Consider the following 22,879-nt stretch of genomic DNA (forward strand, 5'->3'; position numbering starts at 1 on the left):
GGGCGTGGCCCAGGAGGGAGTTCAGGGTAGGGTCAGCGGACCCTGCAGCCAGCATGGGGGCGGCACGACCCAGGGTCGGTCTGGCCTCATCTCCCTCCCTCTCTCCACTTACTTATCTCACATATTCCGTCTCGGACGCCAGGATTTGCCCTCTGGGCGGCTGCGAGTGGCCAGGACTCTGGGTCATAAAGCAGGGGGATCCGGCCTTTGTGTGGGGGCGGGGGGCTTCCTGCGGGTCCCCGGCCAGGGCGGAGGATGGGAAGGGGGCTCTGGGCGCGTCCCCGGCTGGTGCGCCTCCGGCCTCAAGGGACCCCGCGGGGTCCGCTTGATGAACAAAGGGGGGACGGGGGGCCTCGGCCCAGTTGGTACCTCCTCCTGGGTCTGTCCTTCCAGAAGAGCCATGCGGAGGCGCCCAGCGCGACAGGGGCCACCTCCTGATCACCAGGAGCGGAACGCATGAGGGGCGCAGAGGCAGCGACCCGGCCATCACTCCATAGGCGAGGTCGCTCGCCCCGAGGGCAGAGCTCCCCAAAAGTCGGGGTGCTCCTCGGAGCAAGTCAGCGGGCCCCGGACCCCGGCTGCGCCGCAGCCCCCGCCCTCCGAAACTTTAGCGGGCGGCAGCGGGGCAGGAAGTGGGGGGGGGGCGGGGGCGGTGCTTGGGGCTCGGGGAGGCGCCAGACGAGCGCGCCGGCCCCGCCCCGCCCCGCCCCACCCGTGGCCGCGCCCCCGCGCCCCCGGAGCCCCGGAGCCACCGAGCAACTGAGTCGGAGCGCAGGGCGCAGAGCGCGGAGCCGGCAGGCGGGGCGAACAAAGAGGCGAAGGCGAGGGCGGCTCACGCCCCGAGCGCGCGGAGCGAGCGACCCGCCGGGCCTTTGTCTCGGGCGGGGCAGGAGCGGTGGCGGCCGCGGGGCGCCCCGAGCGCAGAATGCGGCGCCCGGCGGGGCGGATCGCGGAGCGCTGCAGCGGCGGGCGCCGTGGAGTCCGGCCCGGAGCCCGGGGGCACTTGTGTGTGTGAAGAGGGTATCCTGTGCGCTGCCTGGCACCCACCCCGCGGCCGCACGTGGGCGGGAGCGGCGGCCCGCGAGGAGCCGGAGGAGGAGGAGGAAGAGGAGGGGACGCGCGGCGGCGCAGCGGGGACCCGGGGCCGCCCGCGAGAAGCCCCGCCCCGGCCGCCGAGCCCCGCGCGGGCGGGCGGGATGACCCGCGGCCGCCGCACTTTGGCCCGAGCGCTGCCCTGAGCCGGCGGGCCCAGCGGCCGCGGAGAGCGGGCGAGTGGGCGCCGCGGGCGCCATGGAGCAGTGGCGGCAGTGCGGCCGCTGGCTCATCGACTGCAAAGTGCTGCCGCCCAACCACCGGGTCGTGTGGCCCTCGGCCGTGGTCTTCGACCTGGCGCAGGCACTGCGCGACGGCGTCCTCCTGTGCCAGCTGCTGCACAACCTCTCCCCGGGCTCCATCGACCTCAAGGACATCAACTTCCGGCCGCAGATGTCCCAGGTGAGGGTCCGGGCGCGCCGGGGGGCCCTGGTCTCCGAGCGTTCGAGCCGCCCGGCGCGCGGACCACTAGGTCGCAGCCGCTGGCGGTCCCCGGACACTGGCCGGAGCGGCGGGACGGGGAGCGTGGAAGAGGGGGCGCGCCCTCCGAGGGGCGACCCGGGAGGCGCGAAGTTGACCAAAGTCCCGCAAGCCTGGGGCGCGCCTCCGCTGCCCGCGGCCACTGCCTGAGAGCGCCCGTTGCCCGGTCTGCGCCTCCCGGGGTGAGGGCAGACTCGGACCCGGGCGGGGCCCCCAGCACTGCCGCCCACTCCTGGGCCTGGGCGCCGGGGCCCTGCGAGTGTCCCTCCCGACCCTGGGGAGCCCGCCGCGCCGGGTGGCCTCGTCAGGCGTCGCGTTCTCCGGCCTCTTGCCTGGTGGCTGGACGCCGAGGAGGACGAGCAGGCGCCGCGGGGCTCGGGGCGCGGCCGGAGGAGCGCGGTGGGGCGGGGAGCGGGAGCTCTCGGGGCCGGAGGGAGCGGGTGGGCCCGGGGCGCCGCCCCCTCACCGGCGCCGCCACCTCCTGGGCCCGGGCGGGCGCGAGGGGCATCAGACCCCCAGGGCCGCCTAACTTGGTGCGAGCAGGAGCCCCCATCGCTTGCCCAGCACCCTCAAGTGTGGCCTTTGTCGCGGCCGAGGCGCGTGTGGCCGCCGGAGACAGAAAAATGTCTGCTCGGCGGGCAGAAGCTGCCTTTCTTGGACCCTTAAAGGGAACTTGGCTAAGACTTATGCCTAATTGAGGCTCCGGTCCTGCCCTCTGGGGGTCACAGAACCCCCACTCAGCAGGCTGTGAAGGGGCCCTGGGCGCCCAAGTGGGTAGAAACCCAGCCTGGATCTGGCCAGCACTGCCCAGGAGCGCCCTTCCTGTTCACCCCACAGCAGCTTCTTCCATCGCCCTCGGCAAGTCCGCGTGGACAACAGCCATTCACAAGTGTGACATGGGAAAAGAGCCGAGGCGAGGAGGGACAGAGTGAGTCACTGCTTTCCAGGCTGGGCTACATGGTCTCTGCCCTTTGGCTGTGACCGCGTTTCCAAGGAGATGGGGGTACACCCCCCCCCAGGGAGGATGGGGGGTGGCCGCTGACAAAGAAGAGCCCTGAGGGGGCAGGGAGGCCGCCCTCTCCCTCAGTAATAACTGGCGGGGACCACAGCAGCGGCTAGCCCATTGAGGGAGCGCAGGCGGTGCTGGGTCTGGTCCTCAGGGCTCCCCGAAGCCAGCGCTCTCCTTAGGCACTCTCAGTGCTAGTAGCCCAAGGTCCCCGGGGCCAGGTGCCCTGCTGCAGAGTGCTCACAGATCCAGCCCTCTCCTCTGTCTTCACTCCCCCGGAGCTGGGAAGTAGTTGCTCCATTTTATGGCTGCGGAAACTGAGGCCGGGAAGAAGTGCTGCTGAGAGCAGAGCTGGGCCATGGGCGGGAGTGTCTGCTCTTGGCTGTGAACTGCAGGGGCTGCCCAGGCTTGCTAGCTCCTGGCGGGTTTCCCGGCTGATTGGCAGGGAGGCCGGGGCACAGGGCACAACCGAGGGTGGGTGGGTCTGCACAGCAGGGCTGGGCCGAGTGGAGCCGCCGGTCCTGGAGCTGCCCCTCACCAGTGGGATTTGGGCAGGATGGAGGAGGAGGGGGGCGCTGGCTGTGGCAGGTGGCTTGGCTCAGCCCCTGCACAGGAAGTGCAGAGACTTCCTGGGGTCCCTGGAACCATCAGTAGGGCAGCAACACTGACACCAACACAGTCCCCTTGAGCCCCCCGCCCCAGCCCAGGTGAAGCCCAGTTAAGCGGGGCTGGATGGTAGGGAGAACTGGATGAATGAGTGTCTGTGTGTCTTCATGGCCACATGCTCTGATTGTAACCTGGCACTGTCATCTCCCAGGTAGGTGATCACCTTTGGGGCCTCAGTTTCCCCATCTGTTTAATGGGGACAGTAATAGTAGACACCACCTCATAGCCATGTTGTGAGGGTTTGACAAGGGAGGACAGAGAACATCCGTAGTGCAGTGCTGCAGAAACGTTAGCGATTTTCTGCTGGTCACCTGGACGCTGGCGGGTATCGCCCTCGAGGCTGGGGGCTGGTCTTCCTGAGCTCAGCATGCCTGTCATCTCGTGGAGGGTGGGGCTGGTCACACCCATCTTGGTACGGTCTGTTGCTGGTACAGGGATGGCTGCAGGTGCTCCGTGAATCTGTATCCTCTGGGTCGGGGGGTTAGCCGGATGGCTCCATCTGTGCGTTCACGATGAAAGAAACAATCCTCTTTACCATGTGGCTGTGCCGGGTTTGAGAGAGGAACTCGGCCTCTCTGTGTGGCTGCTCTTTGTTATCTGCAAACTTACCATCCCTGGAGCCGGGAGGGAACATGTCCTCTCGGTCCACGGTGGTTGGATCACAGGAAAAATCGCAGTTCCCTTGTCTTACTCATCTTACTCAGCCAGGCCCAATCCTGGGAGGGGGACGCCACCCCTGTTGCACAGATGAGGCAACTAAAGCTCAGAGAGATCAAGGGACTTGCCCCAGGTCACACAGATAGTAAGTGACAAAACTAAGACACGAAGTTTGGTTTCCCTTCCAAGACTGTTTAAACAAATTCTGATTTCAAGACTGCCCCAAGCTGTCTTGCGGACTTTCGGATGGATGCTCCTGCTTCTCAGGTGGTTCATGGTGTGTCTCTTCCCACGGGATGGAGGGGGTGGGGATCTAGATACTTTGCTGGCAATGAGTCGGCAAGGCCTTTCCATCTCCCTGCTGTCACGGCATGCCCAGGACCCGTCCAGCTCAAAGGCCTCCATGATGTCCCCTCGCCCCAGAATGCCACGCTGGTGTCCCATGGTGACATCCTCTTTTCAGAGGATAGCATTTGGAGTGCCCCTCCTGTCTGAGTTGATCTCTGCTGGGTTATTGGCCCTAAAGGAGCATGATAGCAGTGTGCACTGATTGAGCACCTGCTGTATACGGAGCTGGATACTAGGAGGTGTTCACAGAGAGATCCAGGTTGCCTCTTTGGCAAGCCCTCCCAGAGCTGGCAGGGTGTGCTTTATATTTTTATCCAAAATGCCTGGAAGCCACCTTGGGTTTAATTAAACTAATTAGATATGGCCACAATCTGCTGATCCTAATAAGAGACTGCACGTGTCTGGAGTGGCTTCGCTGGTGAGGTCCTGAGGTTGCTGATGCCAGCACACAGCGTTGGCTCTGCACTTTGAACCTTGAGGGCACCACCCACCCGGCCTCTTGCCCACACCTCCCTGGCAGGCCTCCTCCCCGTAGCACAGATTGGAAAGCCCGTCTGCAGGGACATGGCACAGAGAGGGCTTGGGACCGGGGACCCACCAGGGTTTTTCCCCTGCCCATACGTTGGGCATCAGCCCCTTCCCGTCCATGCCCCATGCCTGACGCTCCAGCCTGCTTGCCGCCCCCATGCCTTTTCCATCAGTGTCCATCATGTGCTGTGCCCTTGCTGGAAGACCTCCACTCCTCTTGGCCTGGTTCTTCCCATAGGAGCTAGTCTCGAGGCCCCCTCCTCTAGGAAGCCTCTTCTGATTTCACTCTCTTCCGTGTGGTGGCATGGCGAGCATGGCCTTGGCCCCTCGTGGGCCTGGCATGTACCCCTAACCCTGCACTTTGCACACTTTGTTTTCGTGCATACATCACTTGAGAGCCATGCTGTTGCTGCCCACTCTCCAGAACCCAGGAGCTGGGTAGATTTCGAGGGAGGGACGCCAGCATCCGTGTGTGGTTGTCTGTCTCCCCTCCAGACCTGTGTGATCCCCTCCGCGTCTTCACCTTGGGTCCTGCAGAGCCCGCGCCCCTTCTCTCCTTCACTGCTTCGTCACTTTGTTTCTTCGTTAGAGGAGTAGTTGCTGAGCCCCTGCACTGCCGGGCGGGCTTTGTGCTCGGTGGGGGCGCTGGGCGCAGGCTGGGCCCCGTCCCTGTTCTCATGGTGCTGCCAGGCAAGCAAGGATGCATAGCAGGTGTTGAGGAGATGCATGATGACTGAACAAGCGACCTTCAGTGTCCGGAGAGTTCCTGAGTGGAGGCAGGAGGGTGCTGGTTCCCAATCCAGGGCTGCTGGGCAGCAGCGAGAGGAAGGCTGATTCCAGCGGAAACAAGGAAGTCTCTTCTTTTTTTCTTTTTAAAGCGGGTTTCTTTTTTTTTTTTTTTTTAATTTTGAGAATACCTCAGATTATGGAAAGGCTGCAAGTGCAGTGCACGTAACTTTTTCTTGACTCATTTGAGAGTTAGTGGGTGACCTGGTGCCCTACACCCCTGCGTGTTTTAGTGTGTTCCCCACAGCAAGAGCATTCTCCTCCATGACCGCAGTGCAGCCATCGAAATCCAGAAAGCGGCAGTGGGGGTCCTGCCATGTAACCCGCTCAGGTTTGACAAGTATTTTAATAAATGGCCCTTTCTGCAAAAGGGTCAAGCCGGGGCTGTGTGCTGCCCCTGGCCGTTTCTCTTCATCCTCTTTCTGTCTGGGGCGGTTCTCAACCTCTCCTTCAGGTTTGTGACCTTGACGCTTGTGAAGGTGACAGGCTCCTTTTCTTTCTGAGCGTCCCTCCATTTGGGTTCATCAGACATCTCCCTGCGATCAGACTCAGGTCACGCACGTGAGGGGAGCAGAGCAGCCCTGAGGCTGTAGCCTTTCCTCCAGGGGTCACGTGATTTATATCTGTCCCATTGCCGGGGGTGGGCTTTCATCGCTTGATTAAGGCTGTGTTTGCCAGGCGTCTCAACTGTGAAGTTCCTCTGTCCCCCCTTGTAGTTTGCAGATATTCTCAAGAAGGTGCTTCGAGAAGATGAAAACATCTAGTCCCCTCTCCTTCTCTTCTTTCCGTCCTCTGTCTCTCCCAGTTTGGATTATGGCTTCTTGTTTTACTCCACGGTTATCATCTGTTACTGGCATTATTTGATGCTCAAATTGTCTCGGGTTTGACCAGTGGGAACTGCTTCCTATCATTTTTTGACCACCTCCTTCCTTTCCAGCACAAGATGTCCGGGCTCTCTTGTATCTCTCTTTGTCCCGGCGCAGGAATCAGCCGTTTCTCCGAGGAGCTCTGGTTGCATGGTGGAGAGGGGTATTTAGAAGCCAAGATCTGGGTGCAGGTGTGCACACCGCTGCTGGGGTGTCCCTGCCCCCAGGCACTCTGAGTGGTCGGACCTGGGGAGTCTGTGTGTGTGTGCGTGTGAGTACATGCATGTGGATATTTGCGTGTCCATGTACACATGCGTGCCTGCACACGTTTACATTTGTAATTGTTTTCTACCTACATCAGTGTTGCCAGACAGAAAAATGTGAGCCACACCTATATTTTAAAATTTCTGGTCGTCACATTAAAAGTGTAAAAAGAAATGTGTAACGTTAATTTTAATAATATATTTTATTTAACTCATGCATTCTGAGCAGGAGAGGTATTGCCCCGAAGGGGGTGGAAATCAGATCTTTGGGGGTGAAGAAATCTTACCGTTTTTACGTATAAAGCACAGATGTACATAGAGTATGGAACAGATACACAGCACATCTTTGGCATTAAAATCTCCTGCGGGGAGGGTGATTAGGAGAAGTGCCTGAACAGGCTTCTTGTGGGGTGATGATGAAAAGAAGGTTGAGAAACACTGCTTCCCGGACATCAGCATTTCCACGTGGCAGGGTGTGTGTGCAGCAGGAGCCGAGTCCTAGGGAGCGGGGGTGGGAGGGAGAGGCCGATGGACTGGGTCTGTGGTTAGCACTGACCCCACTGACCAGAGGGGCACCTTCAGGGCTGTGCGGAGCAGAGTGTGAGGCTTGGGTCTGGAATCAGCGGGAAAGGCCGATGGGCATCATGTGCCCAGGTCACCAGGAGGGCACAACCTGGCACTGGTGTAAAGTGAATTGTTTGTGCCGAGTGCACTGATTGCAAAAATCTGGCTTTGGTGTGAGCCAGCCGGGATGAAACCAAGCAGAACGCTACTTGTTGGGTGGGGAGGCCGTCATGGGGGACGACCTGAGTCTGTCCACAGTCTGGGCTCTGGAAATGTGGTCTGGGTTCTCAGTGCCAGGAATGGGGGGCTCAGCTGTGTCTGGGCTTGGGGATGGGGGCAGCAGCCTTGTTGGGGGTCCTACAAGGGTGAGTAGCCACGGTGTGCCCCCACCCCAATGCCTCATTTGAGCCCTTTCATGCCACGAGGCTCAGGTGACCGAGGATGTCTTCTTGGAGAGGAAGGTGCTGGATCCTAGGCTGGGTGGTCAGCAGCCTGATGCCCTCTAGCCTCTTCCTTCTGTCCTTGTGTCCAAGCCGTGTCCTTGGCTGTGGCTTCTTGAGTTTTAGGGGTGGGACACCTGGGACAAGGCAGTGCTGGTTGGGGCTGGTGCGGGGGGCCCCTGGTTTAGGCAGATGCCGGGACTCAACCCTGCAGCCCTATGGCTGAGGCCCTGCCGGGTGGACCTCCCTCCTGACCGCCCCTGGAGTCCAGCTCCTTCACCCCGAGCGCCAGGCAGCCCGCCCACCCCTCTCCCAGAGCCGGGTTGGCAAGCGTGTTCTGGAGAGGGCCAGACAGTAAATATTTTAGGCCTTGTGGACCAGAAAGTCTCTGTCGTAACTCCTCAACTCTGCCCTCATGGTGCGAAAGCAGCCAGAGATGAGCTGTAGATGAATGAGTGTGGCTGTGCACCAATAGAACTGATTTGTGGAGAATTAAATTTGAATTTCGTGTAATTTTCACGTGTCACGAAATACTATTATTTTCATTTTTTTCCAACCATTTGAAAATGTGAAAACTTTCCTTAGCCTGTAGGCTGGACAAAGCCAGGCGACGGGCTTTACAACACCAAGCAGCGGGTTGTACAAAGCCAGGCAGTGGGCTGGCTCTGCTTAGGGGCCTTCTGGGGCCTGTGAAGGTGTCTTGATCCCCTGGGCTCCCCCCTCGAGGTTCCTATCACAGTTTGCAATTGTGTCTCCATTTGTATCCAGAGTCCCTGGTGCCGGCTCCTCAAACAGAAAGTGCTCAACCAGAACAAGGCTTTCTCCCCCGCTTACCTTGTGCCGGAAAATGTGCGGAGGGCTGCGTCGGTGACCTCGTCTTGTCCTCAGAGCAGCTGTGGCTGGGGGTCCGCTCTCAGCCCACTTTCTAGATGAGGAAGCCGGGGCTTCCAGAGGCTGGGCGCCGTCGTGTCTGGAACAGCGCTGACCGTGAATAGGCTTTCAAACATTTAGCGAGCAAGATGAACTCCCCGACGTGGCAGCGGAGGGGGCCACACTCGGCCACCCGGCTGCGGTGAGAATCTTAGTGCTGATGGTGTTATTGACCGGGCCGAGCTGGGGTCTCCCCGTCTGAAAAGGGGATGACTGTGGCCCCCTCGCAGGCTGTTGGGAGGATTTTGGGGGGGACATGTGGGCATGGTGTCGTCCTTGCTCGCCCGAGGCCCCGTAAGTCTCAGAACACTGCACCCCAGCCCGTGCCCATGGTGGCTGGCTTGCTCCTGCTGGCTGGGCACCGGCCCTCACTCCCCCACTGCCTGCCCCTCCCTCGGCATCCAGAGTGGCCCCAGTGGGCAGCCTGCGGGAGCCTGTGGGGGTGGTCCTGCCTCTTGGGGCAGCCGCCTTCCCCATCCACCTGGCCTCACCTCACCTCTGGCCGCCCAGCTGCAGCAGAGCCACAAGTGGTAAAGGGAGGGTGGGCTGCCAGGGCCCTGGGGCTCAACCTTCTCTCCTTCCCAAGCCTGTAAGCCCCTCCCACTCAATTTGCCCTCTGCCCAGAGGTGGTGTGGTGGCCGGTGTTCAGAAGGATGGAGCATCCTTGGCCAAGGAGTGGCGGGCCCGGGATCGGGCACGGTGGCCCTCTCCTCCCTCTGAGAGTGACCAGGGACGCCTGTGGGAAGGGGTCTCACAGCCTCTCTTGCTCCCAAGGACCCCCTGGGCTGGCCGGGGCTGGGGATGGAGCAGACGCAGGATCTGCTGTCGACTACATTGGGGGCTGTGCTCGTCCTCAGCAGATGCCAGCGTTTGGATCCCTGGCGGCAGGGTGACTGCAGAGGGCTTCATGGAGGAGGTGGCGCTTGAGCTGGTCTTGAAAACTGGATGCCTTTCGCTAACTAAAGGCTGGAGATGGGTGGGTGCTGCAGAGACGGGGCTCTGTGGGGGCTCCCACTCTGCTCCCTGCTATTCTAGATCTGCGGCTTGGCCATGCCCCATCCTGGGAGGGTTTGTTCCGTGACTGCCCAGCTCGGGCACCTCCCCTGGGCCTCGGGAGACCCTGTGAGGAACTGGGTTGGGTGGCTGTGGCCTGGTTAGTGGAGAGGTGTTGGGGCAGCCAGAGGTCTCACAGCTGCATGGGGGCCAAGGCCTGTCACCACCCTGAGCAGGTCTCTTGGCCTCTGGGGCTCTAGTCACTCCACTCTCCCTCCGCCAGCAAAACAGGCCCCTGGCACCATCCTCGATAGGTGAGGAGGTTGGGGACCTGCTCCCAGGCAGCTGGGCGGGGGGTGCACTCCATCATTTACTCAGCTCCCATTCCTGAGCATCCGCAGAACAGACGGAAACTCCTGTCTTGTGTCGCTGACCTCCTGGAGGGGGAGACGGAAAAAGGGATGCCCGAAGAAATAAAGCTGGCACTTTCAGACGCAGAGAGAGAAAGCAGGCAGGAGGCAGGGGCTGTCCTGCAGGAAGCTCGGGCAGGCTTCCCAAGGGGGCGACAGGGGGCCCCTCTGCCAGCAGTGCTCTCTGACGAGGTTTGCTTGTGTCCTCTCTCCCCGGTCCTGCACCTGCTCTCCTCCAGTGCTGTTTCAGCCCCGAGCTGGAGCTGGAACTGGGCCGATCGCCTGCTGAAGTGAAGTTCAGGCCTCTTGGGCCTGAAGCGGAGGTCTCTGGGTGAGGGGTCTGCGTGTGTCTGGGGCCCAGCCATGGGGCTCGGGTCAGCTCCTCACCGTCTGTGTTGTGCACGGGCCTTCAAGTCTGCCACAAGAAGTCTCGTGTCTGTGTCTCCTCCCACCCTGTCGACATCCTCTGTCCCATTCCGGATGGCTGCACGGCGTCTGCTCCTTCGTGCACCCTGGGACCCCTGGGCCCACCCACTCTGGCGGAGCTGCCCTGGTGCAGCCCTGGCCTGGGGAGCCGCTTTCTCACCCCAAGCCTGGCCTCGTGCGCTGTGGGCGGTGGGGCGGCTGCCAGCTTGTCCCTGGGGTGGAGACGGGTGCAGTGCTGGGCCCTCTCAGACGTGGGTTCAAATCCTGCCTTGCCACTTCTTGGCTGGGCGACTCCCCCCCGGGCCCCTGTTTCCTCGTCTGTAAAAGGGGCTTCTAACAGCACCTCACGGGGTTTGGCTGAGGACAGAGGGAAGAGGTTCCCCAAAGCTCCCAGCCCAGTGTCTGGATGTGAAAGGTGCTCAGTGGACAGTGCCCCCTGCACCCACCGTGGGGAGTCCTCTTCTCCCTCCAGCCCTGATTCCTGGCGTCTCAGCTCTTCGTGTAAATGCCCCTCCCCTGACACGGGCCCCTAAACACGACAGGGAGAGGAGTCTAGTGCACGGGAGTGGACACTGCGGGACCTGCAGACCCGCTCTAACACTGGGTTCAGGAACCGGCCACACGCACCCCACACTTGGGTGGGACGAGCCCCCTGCCCAGCCTGGACGAGCCCCACGCTCGGGTGCCGTGTTCTGGGTCCTCTGAGACTCCGTGCTCTCAGGGGCTCTCTGGTCAGCATCCTGTAGCCACTGTGACTGTTTTGGTTTCTGAATCCAAAAGATAAACAAGAATAACAAACAAGCGGCCACAGAGGGAGGCGGGGCCGTGCAGGGGGTGCCAGGCCCGGGGGTGGTGGCACCCACGCGAGGCTCCGGACACCTGCCAGGCGGATTTTGGAAGTCTAAGTGCTGCTAGAGACACATGCTATTTCTGCTTTGTGGGGTTCCTTGTTGGTCTTTGTAGAGTTTATATAAGGATTAAAGTAATTATTTTTAACACACCTACTCCTCGTCCCCCGAGCCAACTTAAACTTGAAGCTGTAAGTGCTTCTGTTGGTTTGTTTTGTTTTGTGCCTTTAGTCTCAGAGGCGGCGTGCACATGGGGCATCTGGCTGAAGCCGGCCCAGGTGGGCAGGGGGCTCAGCTGCCGGCCACCTGGCCTCCTGTACCCTCCTCTGGGCTCATTAGCCTCCAGGCCTTTCCAGGAATGGGGGCCCATCCCTGAGGGCCCCCGAGACCAGTGGTGCCATCTGTGCTGGGGGAGGGGGCACTGGTCTGTCTTCTGCTGTCAAAGGACTTTTTGAAATGCTGCTGTCACTGCCTCCCGGTTCCCCTGTGACAAGCTCATCACTCTGTTTGGGGCTTGTGGCTGTCGCAGCTACAGCAGAAGTGTCTCCCTGAGACACAGCAGGCAGCGGGGTCGGGGCGTGCCAGGAGGATTCATTTTCCAGGTGGGCAGGTTTGGCTTCCAGATGTTTCTCTGCTCCATGCACCTCCCTGTCGGTCTCACCCCAGCCCTGCCTCTGCCTGGCCTCCCTCCTACACGCGCCTTGATTTCCCCAGTCGTGCACACGTTTCCAGTTCTCATCAACATTTGCCTGATCGTCATATTTGTCTCCTAAACAGATGCCGCCGGGGGAGGGTGGCGCAGGCGCCGTGCGGAGTGCAGACGACCACGACCCCGGGTGAGGGGACGCCGTGGCCTCGTTTGATGGCTGAGCCGCCTGCCAGGGCCACAGAGCTCCGAGAGGCGGGTCTGGACTCACCCGGCCTTCCTCACACCAGAGTTCCCAGGCTTGGGTTTCGGTTTTGCGGCCTGTCCTCCCCTCGGGTTGGCTGTGGTTGGCGGGAGTGTTCCTGCAGCTCTGGCCTGGTGGGGGAGGTGGCGCTTTGCCCCCCAGCCTCAGTGTCCCTCCAGGAACGGGGAGGTGCCCCATGTGACTGTGGCCACAGATGCAGTAGGGACCGTCCCATCCTTCAACTGCGTGAGGGGTGTAACCGCGTGAGGGGTGTCTGGTTCCCAAGGCAGTCCCACGTGACCCGGGTACACAGGGCACCTAGGGAAGCATTAATCTGTTCACACGCTGTCTCCAGGTCCCCCTGGGGTGGCAGAAGGTTCTGGTCTCTCATGCTCATGAAAGCCACACCCTGAGTCCCTTGTTCCCTTGCCCCTAAGCTCCTCCCACTCTTCATTTACCCTCTGCCCCAGAGACTGGGGCGTCTGTGCTTCCGGCCCACAGCCCCCAGCTTATCTGCGTCTGGGACAGGAGAGAGCAGAGATCCAACAGTCGTTTGGGTGGAAGACAAGATACCTTTCAGATCTGAGCTGTTTTCCTCTGTGTCCGGATGCCTCTGGGTTTTATTTATTTTCACCCCAGAGCTCAAAGGAAGCAGGAGGGAGACAGGGCAGCCGGGCGTGGCCCAGGCCTGAGATGGGGAGCCGGGCTCCCTCCACTTGCTGCGTGGCTGTTCTCCCGGGTCTCTGCGTTCCCGGCTGTAGAAGAGTCCAGGCGCCCCCATCTCTCGTGGTGTCCAGGCACAGTCAGTGTGCTTAGGGCTCAGGGCTGGAGTCTTGGCTTTGCTACCCACCATTGGGGGCCCTTGAGCTTGATCCTCATGGAGCCTCAGTTTCCTCCTCTGTAGGATGGGGGTGAAAACAGTATCTTCCTCAGCGAGTGAATGGATAAACAGCAGGCGGTCCATCCAGACAGAGGGGCATGATTCAGCCAGAGAGAGGGGTGAAGCACTGACGCCCAGGGCAACGTGGGTGACCCTGAGAACATGATGCTGAATGAAAGAGGCCAGACACAAAAGGACACGTATTGTCTGGTTCCACTTGTGTGAAATGTCCAGGAGAGGCAAATCCGTAGAGACAGGAAGTAGATCATTGGTTGTCAGGGGCTGGGGGAGGAGAATGGGGAGGGACTGCTTGCGGGGACTGGTTTCTGTTTGGGGTGATGAAAAAGTTCTGGAACTGGATAGTGGTGGTGGTTACACAACAGTGTGGATGTACCACATTTTATGTTATGTGTACTTCACCACAGTAAAAAAAATAGCCTCCCCTTGTGGGTCGGGAGGAGCATCACGTGAGGAATCTGAGCACGTGCCTGGCAGGTGAGCACTGGGGACCATGCCCGCGGTGGCTGAGGCCTCGGGGCCCCAGTGACTTTCACGGGCCCTGGATAGCTTCGCCTGTGTGGGCTCCTTCTTCTGTAAGAAACGTTAAAAGTCGTGTTTTATGGCTGTGTTAGGGTGAAGGCGAATATACTATTAGTGTATATTTAAATGTTGTCTTCGGCATAAGACACTTTCGTGGGCCCTGGAAACGTGCTGGTCCGCTGTGCACACTGGACGGGTCCAGCCTGCGTGGCCTTCCCTGGCCGCTCCAGGCAGGACGGGGTGAGTGGGAGTCTGGACTCTGGAAGGAGCTCCATGTTGTGTCCTGTCTCTGTCATTCATCAGTTGTGAGAAATCGGGCGAATCTCTTCATCTCCCTGAGCCTCAGTTTCCCTGTCTGTAAATGGGGGATGCGGTTGCTGATCATAATAATTCCCACCACACTATTTTGAAAGGTGAAGGAGCTCATGTGAGTGACGTGCCCTGCCCAGCGTCCAGCACTCGTTAACCCCATGTGTGAGGGTTAACACAGCAGACCCCGAGACGGGAGGTGAGGCCAGGGAGGGAAGAGCCGTGAGAATGTCCTCCAAGGTGTGGGGCTGGGGGGAGGGGAACCCGAGGTCTCTACCACTGCTGCTGGGTCCTGGGCCAGGAGGCAGCCTCAGGCACAGAGGGCAGTGCTGGGGCAGGCCCAGGAGTGGCGAGTCTTGGGGGACATGGTGGGGTGCCCACCACTGCGAGAAGGAAACTGGCTCTGCCTCTCGGGTGGGAGCTGATGGCCTGAGACGTTTATTGCCTCCAGTTCAGGCACCAGAGTAGGGGGGATCTCATGTTGGCTGGGATGGACTGGGCCCCCTCTACGGGAGTAACAAGTGCTAGTTTCTGCTAACGGATAGGGATGACCGGGAAAGCTTTGGAGGAGAAGCCTTCTCGCTTGGGGTTCCATCACTGCTCGGGGCTCCGTGTTGAGTGGGTGGGAGAACCAGGGCGGAGGAGGGGGCTACCCAGTCCTGATGGAGTCAGGGAGCCTTCCTGGAGAAAGTGACCTTTTGGCTGAACCTTGAACAGGGAGTGGGAGTCAGCCAGGTGCAGGTGGGGGTGGGATAGGGGCGGGGAGGAGAGTTCTAGAACAGGTCAACAACTCCCCCCACCTGCCCCTTTCCCGGCTTATTGATCTCAGGCCAGGCCTGGGTTGGCGCCTGGCCCTGCCAGCCCTGGTTTCCTGCCATCTCATTTTCCTCCTTGGGTGCCTTGGTCTCTGCCCAGCTGCCCTTTCTGTGCAGTAAATTGAGCGGGAATTTGATACCCACTGCAGAGCCTGCGGGGTCCGGCATTTGTGTCTTCCTCCTGAGGGGGCATACGTGGGTGTGCTCTCTCCTGACGTAGGGGTGTGATGGCATGTGTGAGTCCCATCAGCCGCACGCTAGGAACGTCCCTGGGGAGAAGGACCAGGCGCCCGCCCTTGCGTGGGGCATCTGGGGCCCCCCGGTTGATGGTTGGGATTCTTTCTTTGGGCACCTCTTCCTGCTCTGGTGGGTGGGTGTGGGCTGAGCACAGTCAGCCTGTCTCCCCATCTCTGGATCTCTTTCCTTCTGTAAAACGGGGCTGGGTGATGTCTGCACGGCTGCCCATTGCTGATGGCCGCCAGGGGCAGGCACACCTGGAAGGTTAGGACCATAAGCCACTGGTATAGGGGTGCTCGGGTGACAGTCCCCAGCTGGGGGTACGGGAGAGAGTCAGGTGTGCCCAGGCACACGAGACCCATTATGCGCTGGTTGTGTGACTTCAGCAAGTTTCTTGACTTCTCTGAGTTTCATGGGATAACACTGGTTTCTCCTGTTTAGGTGGGTCCTGAGGCTGAAGGAAGATGATGCTCAGGGCGTGCCGAGCACTGGGCCAGGCAGGGCCAGTGCCTGACAAAGGGTGGCTGTTGGGTTCTGTACATCTGTACACAGAAGGCACTTGCCTAGATCCCCTGTGCCCCATGTGGCCTTCCATGTGCCTTCCATGTGCCTTCCTCGTGGCCTTCCTCGTGGCCTTCTATATGTCTTCCTCGTGGCCCTTTCTTGCCTGGGCCGCTCTTCCCGTGACTCAGGGTATGGAGGCAGGGCTGGGTGCCCTGGGCAGGGCTACCTGGGGATTCCTCAAGACTTTCCTTCTCTCTCCAGGAGTGAGCCTTGAGTGGTGATGAGCCAGGAAACGGCCTCCTCTGCTCCAGGCTCTCGACTCAGTGCCTTAAACAGGGTGGCCCTGGAGGGCTCCTCAGCTGAGCTGTCAGGAGAAAGTCCCCTCTCCTCCCACCTCCTGTGTGTGGCCAGCTCCTGATCAGGGTCGGTGATGAAGGAAGACTGGTCCAGGGAGATCTCGGGCCACTTGTTCCGTACCTGGGTCTCAGCTGCCCCACTTGTAAATGGGGCCATCATTTCTGCTCTCAGTGCCCCAGGCAGGGATGGGAGGAAGGCTCCTGCAGCCTCTGCCGTCCCCCTTGCAGGAGTGAATAACAGAAAGCAGCCACCTTCCGTCGGGGCATCAGGAGGGAGTGCGGGATCTGTGCTGTGTAGCTGCTCTTGTGGGAAGCCGCCCTGCCTCTGACTCGGCGAGTCCCCGGGCTCTGGTTGGAGCAACCCATCCAGTCCTAAGGAGGGGCGTTTTCTCTTGGCGCCCCGTGGCAGACCAGCCACCCCAGGAGCTGCAGTTGTTGCAGGGAACCCGCGTGAGGAGGCAGCGTCTGCTTTCCTTAATGATGTGGGTTTTCTGGTACATCTGGGAGAATCTCAGCGTCCGTTGGTAGCTGATGCCGTGGTGCTCCTGGAGCCTCCCCACTCGCCACTCAGTGCTGCAGGGAGGCTGGGGTGGGAGCTCTGCAGATGTTCCCACCGAAGGGTCACAGGTGGGGGCAGTGGCTTCCTGATGGTTTCATTAGCGGAAGCCGAGGGTGGGCTGTGGAGGACACATGACTTGCCTGGGAGTGGGTGACCGAGTTGGTAAACCCAGGCTGTAAACTTCGCCTTGACCACAGTCGTAAGTGTGTATGTTCACGGTCTGGCTCGTCTCTGCAGCCGGTTGTGTAGCCGGGCTTCTTGGCAACATGGTGTCGTCTCATTTCTGGGACCAGGAGTGTGTGTGAACCAGTCCGAGTGGACTTTGGGCTCAGGAGGCCAGGCGTAGTCTGCCGTCTGCGCTGTGCCTTCTGATCGGAGGCCCCTGCTCTGTGCCTCTCTGCATCCCTGTGAGTCTGGGTGATGCCGCCTGCCTCCTCTGGGTTATTTGGCTAGCCTCCACTCTCCTTGAAGTGGCCTAGGCTCTGGGGTTTTGCCTGCAGAGCTCTGTCCACGCTATCTGCTTGGGGGGCACCGTGGCCACCTCCCAGTCATGAGTCAGGGCCCGGGTGTAGGTGGCTGCTGAACAGCTGGTTCTGTTGGTGCTGGGGGCTCATGGCTGTGGCTCAGCTCTGGACCAGCTCTGGGGCCCCTGTCCTGCCCCCTCCCTCCCACCTGCCTCTGGCTGGTGGTGGTTGTCTCCTGTAGGGTGGGAAATGGTCAGCCTGGGCAGGAGGCCAGAGTGTCACAGCCACGTCTCGTGTTAGCCAGCAGAGTGGCTCTGACCCTCAGCCTTTCTTCTGCTTTGCCATCTGGCAGCCCAGGGAAGAGCAGGCCGGCACGTGGACTGCCTCTTGGTAGTGAACAGTGGATCCAGCCAGGACAGTTTTTACGTGTGCAAGAGTGCTCAGCCCCCTCCAGCATTCCTTGGTCACGACAGAGTCACCTGCCGTGCTGTGCCTGTCCTGGGCTGCTCTGGGGGCTGCCTAGCAATGCCTCGATGGTCATAACTAGTCACAGTACTGGAGGCGCTGGGCCGTGGTCCTGGCCCTAGCACAGAGCAGCCTCCTGGGGTGGGAGCCATCATGACCCATTTGACAGCTTTGGAAACTGAGGCTCAGAGAGCACGGGGGTTTGTATGAGTTTCCTGGTGGGAGAGGGAGGAGGGACTTGAACCCGTGGCTTCCCTCGCACCTGTGGCCTCAGCATCCTCTCCTGCACGGCCCCAGTGGGCTCCTGAGATGCGGGATTTACATCCATCTGAACACTCCCATTGGTAATTCATGTGCTGGCAACCACTCTCTTTTTCTTAACTCATGTGAGTAATAAAATTTTTTTTTATCCTCAGAAAAGGGAAGATAGACTTTTCACACACTGTTCCTTCTTCATGCAAATAAACCTGGGGAGAAATTGGCCTGTCATCTCTTTGGGTGTATTTTGTAGTAATTTAGCTGCTTAAACGAAACATCTGTTAGCCAGTGAGGCACGGGGAGAGCAGAGCTGTAGATTAAAACAAGATTGCTCGGGACGTAATCCGTGTTCACTGTGGGGACACTGACTCGCCAGTCAGCCTGCCCCCACGTGTGGAGGTGCACATGGCACCGAGAGGCCACGGAGCAGGCGACAGGGTGCCAGGGGCTGGGGCATTTGTACCCAGCCCCCTTGGGCCTCTGAGGACAGCAGGAACTCCCTTGGTTGTGGCTGGGCTGGGGGCTGGAGGTGGGTTCCGAAGAATGGGAGGCTGCCCATGTGCGGGCTCGGCCGTGGCCGGGGCTCAGAGGAGAAGCTGCCCCATGGCTGGTGTGGCCGTGTGTGCTCTGGACAAGCTTGTTAATCACTCCCTTCACCCAAATCTCACTTGGCTCATCTGTAAAACGGGCTGCCGCTGCGTGTGATTCGGCGAGGTCCTGGTGGTCTCAGGCCTCGGTGTGGGCTGCAGTCCCCGGGTCCCAGTAGGCACTGGGACGTGCAGCTGGTTTCCCATTCTTCACTTTGGAAACTGCCACTTCTTGTGAAATGCACTTTCTGGACCTGGCAGGCTCTGGTTTCTGTCTGAGTCTCCACGTGGTGGAATGGACCGTGCTGGGGCACAGGTGGGCTCCTGGTGGAGGACATCTGGCCCCAGGCCTTTCTGTGCCTGTGAAACAGATGGTGGTCACTTCACTTGTCTTCGGATTCTGGGGTGAGGGCTGCTCCTTTTCTTGCAGGCCTTCCTTCCCTACCGCCTGTCAGAGGCACCTTTTCCTTTAAGGTCTGCCAGGCCTCTCCTCTCCTCCAGGGAGTCTTCCTAGATTTTACCACCTCTTCCTGCAACTTTGACAGGTCATCTGGACCTTCCAGCTTTCAGGGACCACGCACTGAGCACCTGCTGCCTGTGCGCGATTGGCCTTCTGGGGGAGGGAAAGATGCGTGAGACCCAGTGCCTCCTTCAAGGATGCCAGCGTCTGGGGGGAGAGCAGAGAGGCCCAGGACCGTGGGAGGAGCTGTCACCTCTAGGGGAGGTGACAGAAACACAGAGACATTGCCTCGAAGGAGGCAGGGTGGTGGGTGGTGGCGGGGTGGCTTTATCTTAGGTGCCGAGGAGCCCTGGAAGTGGGTTGGAGAGAACGTGATCTGACTGATTTGGCTTCAGAAAATTCCACTGTAGCGCTACCTCCAGTAGACTGGAGGGCAGGCCTGGAGTCCGGGAGGCTGGGAAGAGGCGGATGTGGTCACCCTGACAGGAAAACTGATCGGGCCTGCATTGTGGTGGAGGGGGCAGTGTAGGGGACAGGGGAGAAACACCAGGCTCTGGGGTGTGGGGGAGGGTGGGCAGGGCTGGCCACTGATCGCACGTAGGGTGATGGAGAGGGAGGGTACCCTGACATTGGGCTTGGGCGGCAGTGGCGATGGTGAGGCCATCCAGATTCGTCCCTATGGGTTCAAGGTCCACCGTTGGCCGAGGGCCCAGGGAAGGCCTGGCTCTCCCAGCCATCCGTCCGGAAACTGCCCTGCCCGGAGTTGGGGGATGTTGCAGCCCCATCCCGTTGTGTTCTCTGTCTGGCTTTGAGCTTCCTGCTTCTTTTCCGGTCTCTGTGACTGACCACATCAGTGTCCAGGCTGGACTTGGGGTGGGGGGAGTCATGCTGGCCCCGGCCTCCGTGTGCCCAGCTCTGTAGCCTCTTGCAGAGCCTGGTCTCGGACAGAAACACCTTTGATTAGCATAGGACTTAATTCCAGACTCTCTCCCTCCTTGTAATTATATTCTCTACCATGCTAACACCTTTGTCTTCAGAAGCGCTCAGTTTATTCAAAGGGCTGTAAACAGATGCTGACACTCATCCCTTGGAAGCGCGGGGCGGGCGGGCACGTTGGAACCCGGCGCTCTGGGGAAGTGCAGACCCCAGCGCGTTCGATTCTCCTGCAGGTAACACGGTGGCCTTTGCAGAGACCTGGCGAACTGCCGCAGAACTCAGAATAGTTATGTGTTATTTTTAAGAGGGTTTTGCCTATGGAAAGAGTGGTTTTTCTTAAAAAGGGCATTGCCTTAGATTGATTTCTTTGGGACTGCTTTATTGCTATTGATCCGGTAAAGCTTTAATCGGGAAACAACCGCACGGCGGGTTCTGTGGAGGGTAACTTGCCAGCCTCGTCAGTTTTGCGGCGAGGAGCATTTGCCGCCACACTGGGTGGCCGCACGTGGGCCGGCCCTCTGGGGTCTCATCCCCAAGGTCCGAGCTTGTGCTGGGTGGACCCCGGGGAGAGCCCAGGGCTGTCAGAGGATGGGGCGCCATCGTCTGACACTACAGGGGAGTCAGAGTCAGGATGAGCTCCATGTCCCGGCTGCCCCTCCCTCCGTTTGGGGACGCCAGGTTCTGGAATGTGAGGTGGTGCATAGTGGGCGGTTGGCGCCGCCGTGAGAGGAGAGGGGACGGCAGTTGTCCGTGGTGTCGTGCCTGTCGAGGGGTATCTGGGCCCTGCCCCCAGGAGGACAGACCCAGCTTTATCTGGGACCCCCTGGATCACCCATGGGTAGGGTCCCTGGAGCCTCGAGGGCTGTCCTGGAACAGCACACTTCTCCTGGTCCACAGGCCCTGGCGTGGGCGGGACCAGATACAGACAGCTGTGTGTTTAGGGCTGACTGGTCTGCTCACCGCCCAGAGGAAACTGTTTACATCTGACTGCGAGCCCCTGGGTGAGTCCAGAGCTGGGCTGGGCTGCTCTCGCCATCCAGAAGCCTCTTCTCTCGTTTCTACGCCCGTCCCAGATGTCTTTCCGGGCACCTGTTTCATCCGTTCCAAGACGGGTGTTTTTTCATGTTCTCGCATCTCTGAAGTCAGGGGGTCCGGGAGCCGTGTGGTCGTGGTGTGTCAGGGCTCCTTGGTGGTGTTCTCCGGTGGCACACCAGTCACTCGAGTCTTGCGTCTGACCGTGCCTCCAATGTGATGACACGTGGCGTTTTTACAGCCCTGCCGTAAGGGCTGCCCGGTGTCTGGAAGTTCTAGAGGCGACACCATCATCCCCTGGGATTGGATACTCACAGCCCTCCTTTTCAGAAAGCCTGTCCTGTTTAGTGCAGCCACAGGGACGGCCACTCCAGAGCTCCCTGCCGAAAGGCCCAGCCCAGCTGGCCAACTTAGGGTGGGGGGACACGTCTACCGGCCCACGTCTGAGGCAGGGCCCCTCCCTTAGCAAGCCTGGGCTCACGAGGCCAGGCCTGTGCTGTCCTGGGCCACCCAGGGCCCTCGACCCTCCCCGCATGTGGGCCCTCCCTCCCTCGCTCTGGCCAGTGGCCCCTCCTGGGTTGTCCTGGCCGTGCTGGGGAGGCCTGGCTGCTGCCTCGGCTGAGGGCTCCGGTCTCTGATCCATTGATTATTAATTAATCCATAGTGAAGAAATGCCCTTCTCACCATGCCTCCTGGTGCTGACTCCTGATGAAGCTTGTCTCGAGGGAAAGGCGCCCCACCCCGACCCCCGTGTCCCCATGGGGTTTGCAGAGTGGGTCTGCCGTGAACTTAGGGAGAGGAGCCAGCCTTCTGGGTTCCTGTCATTTCATTTGCACCACTTAAAGGGCTTTTGCTGCAAGAAATAAATACTCTCGCCTTTAAATAATTCACAGGATTCTTACTGGTGGGAATGATCAATACAGAAATAAAAGTGACCGTCAGGAGAGCTGTCCACAGCAACGTTCATTGTTGACTAAAATGGATGAAACATCAAATCTCTTGGCGAAACTGAGATCTGCAGAATTTGCTCTGGAGAAATAAGGGCTGAGAGAGCGAACAGCCGGAAAAGAGCCTCAGGAGCACAGGAAGGTGCCCTGAAGCGCGGGGAGACCTGATCTGTGGAGTCACACCTCCAGGGTCATAGAACGCAGAGGAGATAACGTGTAAAAGCAAACTGAAAGTGGAAACAAACGCAAAAATAAAAGTCAAACAGTGACCTTAGAAAACTGTTCAAAGAATTAATTGACCTGGCAGAGCTCATCCCGGATGGTGTGGTTAGTGTCCTCCATGTTGATAAGATCATCGCTGAAACGTGGGTGCCCACGGCCCAGAGCCCGGTGCCCCCCAGAGCCTTGCAGGGGGCGGGGCGGGGCCTCTCCCTGCTGTGGTTGGAGAGATGGAGCTGGGAGGGAGGGCCTGGGCTGGCATCCCAGGGCACCCTGACCTGCGGGCCCACTGGGCAGCCCAGGTGCCCAGGGGATAGTGAGAGTGGGGACAAGCCCGCTCTACACCCAGCACCGCTCTGCAGAGGACCCACAGCCCCTGTGCCCGGGGGTGGAGGTGGGGGATGGCTCCTTGTTCTTCATTCCTCTCTGTGCCCAGCCGTGTCTTCTGGAGCCTCTGCTCCTGGGAGTCCATGAGGGTCAGAGAGGGCAGCTGGTGGGCAGAGTTGGGGTTGGGGGCTCCCCATGGTCTGCCTGCTCCTCCCACCCTCCAGCACTAGGTTGGCTTGTTTTACTGTGTCCCTGCCCAGCCTCTGGCTTCCATGAGGCCACCCAGGTGGGGACGATGGTGGCTGAGGGCCATTAGGAGGGGGTGTCCGAGGACCAAGCCGTCAGGAGGACAATGCTGGGGATCTGCATGGAGCCCTGTGGGATGAGGAATTGGGGGGTCTTCTGGGGGGTACCCCTTTCCCACTCTAGGCCTAAGGGTGGGTCTAGAGCAAGGGGTGGCTCAGCTCCCTGAAACCTCTGAGGGTCGAGGTTGCCCTTCCGTGTGCTTTCAGACTCATTGGGTTGTGGTGTGTTGGTTCCTGGATGGCTTTCAGTGGCCTGTTCCCCAGGCGCTCACCTGTGACTTGTCTGTGTTTTTTAAGGAGTGGGGTGCTGCTGGATGAGCAGGGCTCCAGACTCGCTGGCGTGGGGATTGGAAATGGGGAATGAAACCAACTGCAGCTTGTGTGTTGTTCCGTGGGAACCGGTGGTCAGCCAGCCGGGCCTCGCCGTGCCCTCCTGGCCAGTTTCTTCGGGGCCAGCCCTGGGCTCCCTGTCAGGAGTGGGGAGGG

General features: G+C 60.1%; 1 protein-coding gene across 2 annotated transcripts in view; it reads left to right on the plus strand.

The window, feature by feature from the left end:
- Positions 1-752: 752 nt before the first annotated feature.
- VAV2 (vav guanine nucleotide exchange factor 2) overlaps positions 753-22,879 on the plus strand; it is a 192,774-nt gene continuing 170,647 nt past the window's right edge. Inside the window, exon 1 of one of the 2 annotated variants that reach the window (XM_087418837.1) lies at positions 753-1,494. In XM_087418837.1, coding sequence (XP_087274963.1) covers positions 1,291-1,494 — 204 coding nt within the window. In that variant the 5' untranslated portion in view covers positions 753-1,290. The remainder of the gene's footprint in view (positions 1,495-22,879) is intronic. The other variant, XM_014782305.2, reaches the window with a different exon arrangement.

This window comes from Ceratotherium simum, chromosome 29, assembly GCF_057802395.1.
Source record: "Ceratotherium simum simum isolate JZ-2026a chromosome 29, ASM5780239v1, whole genome shotgun sequence".
NCBI lineage: Eukaryota > Metazoa > Chordata > Mammalia > Perissodactyla > Rhinocerotidae > Ceratotherium > Ceratotherium simum.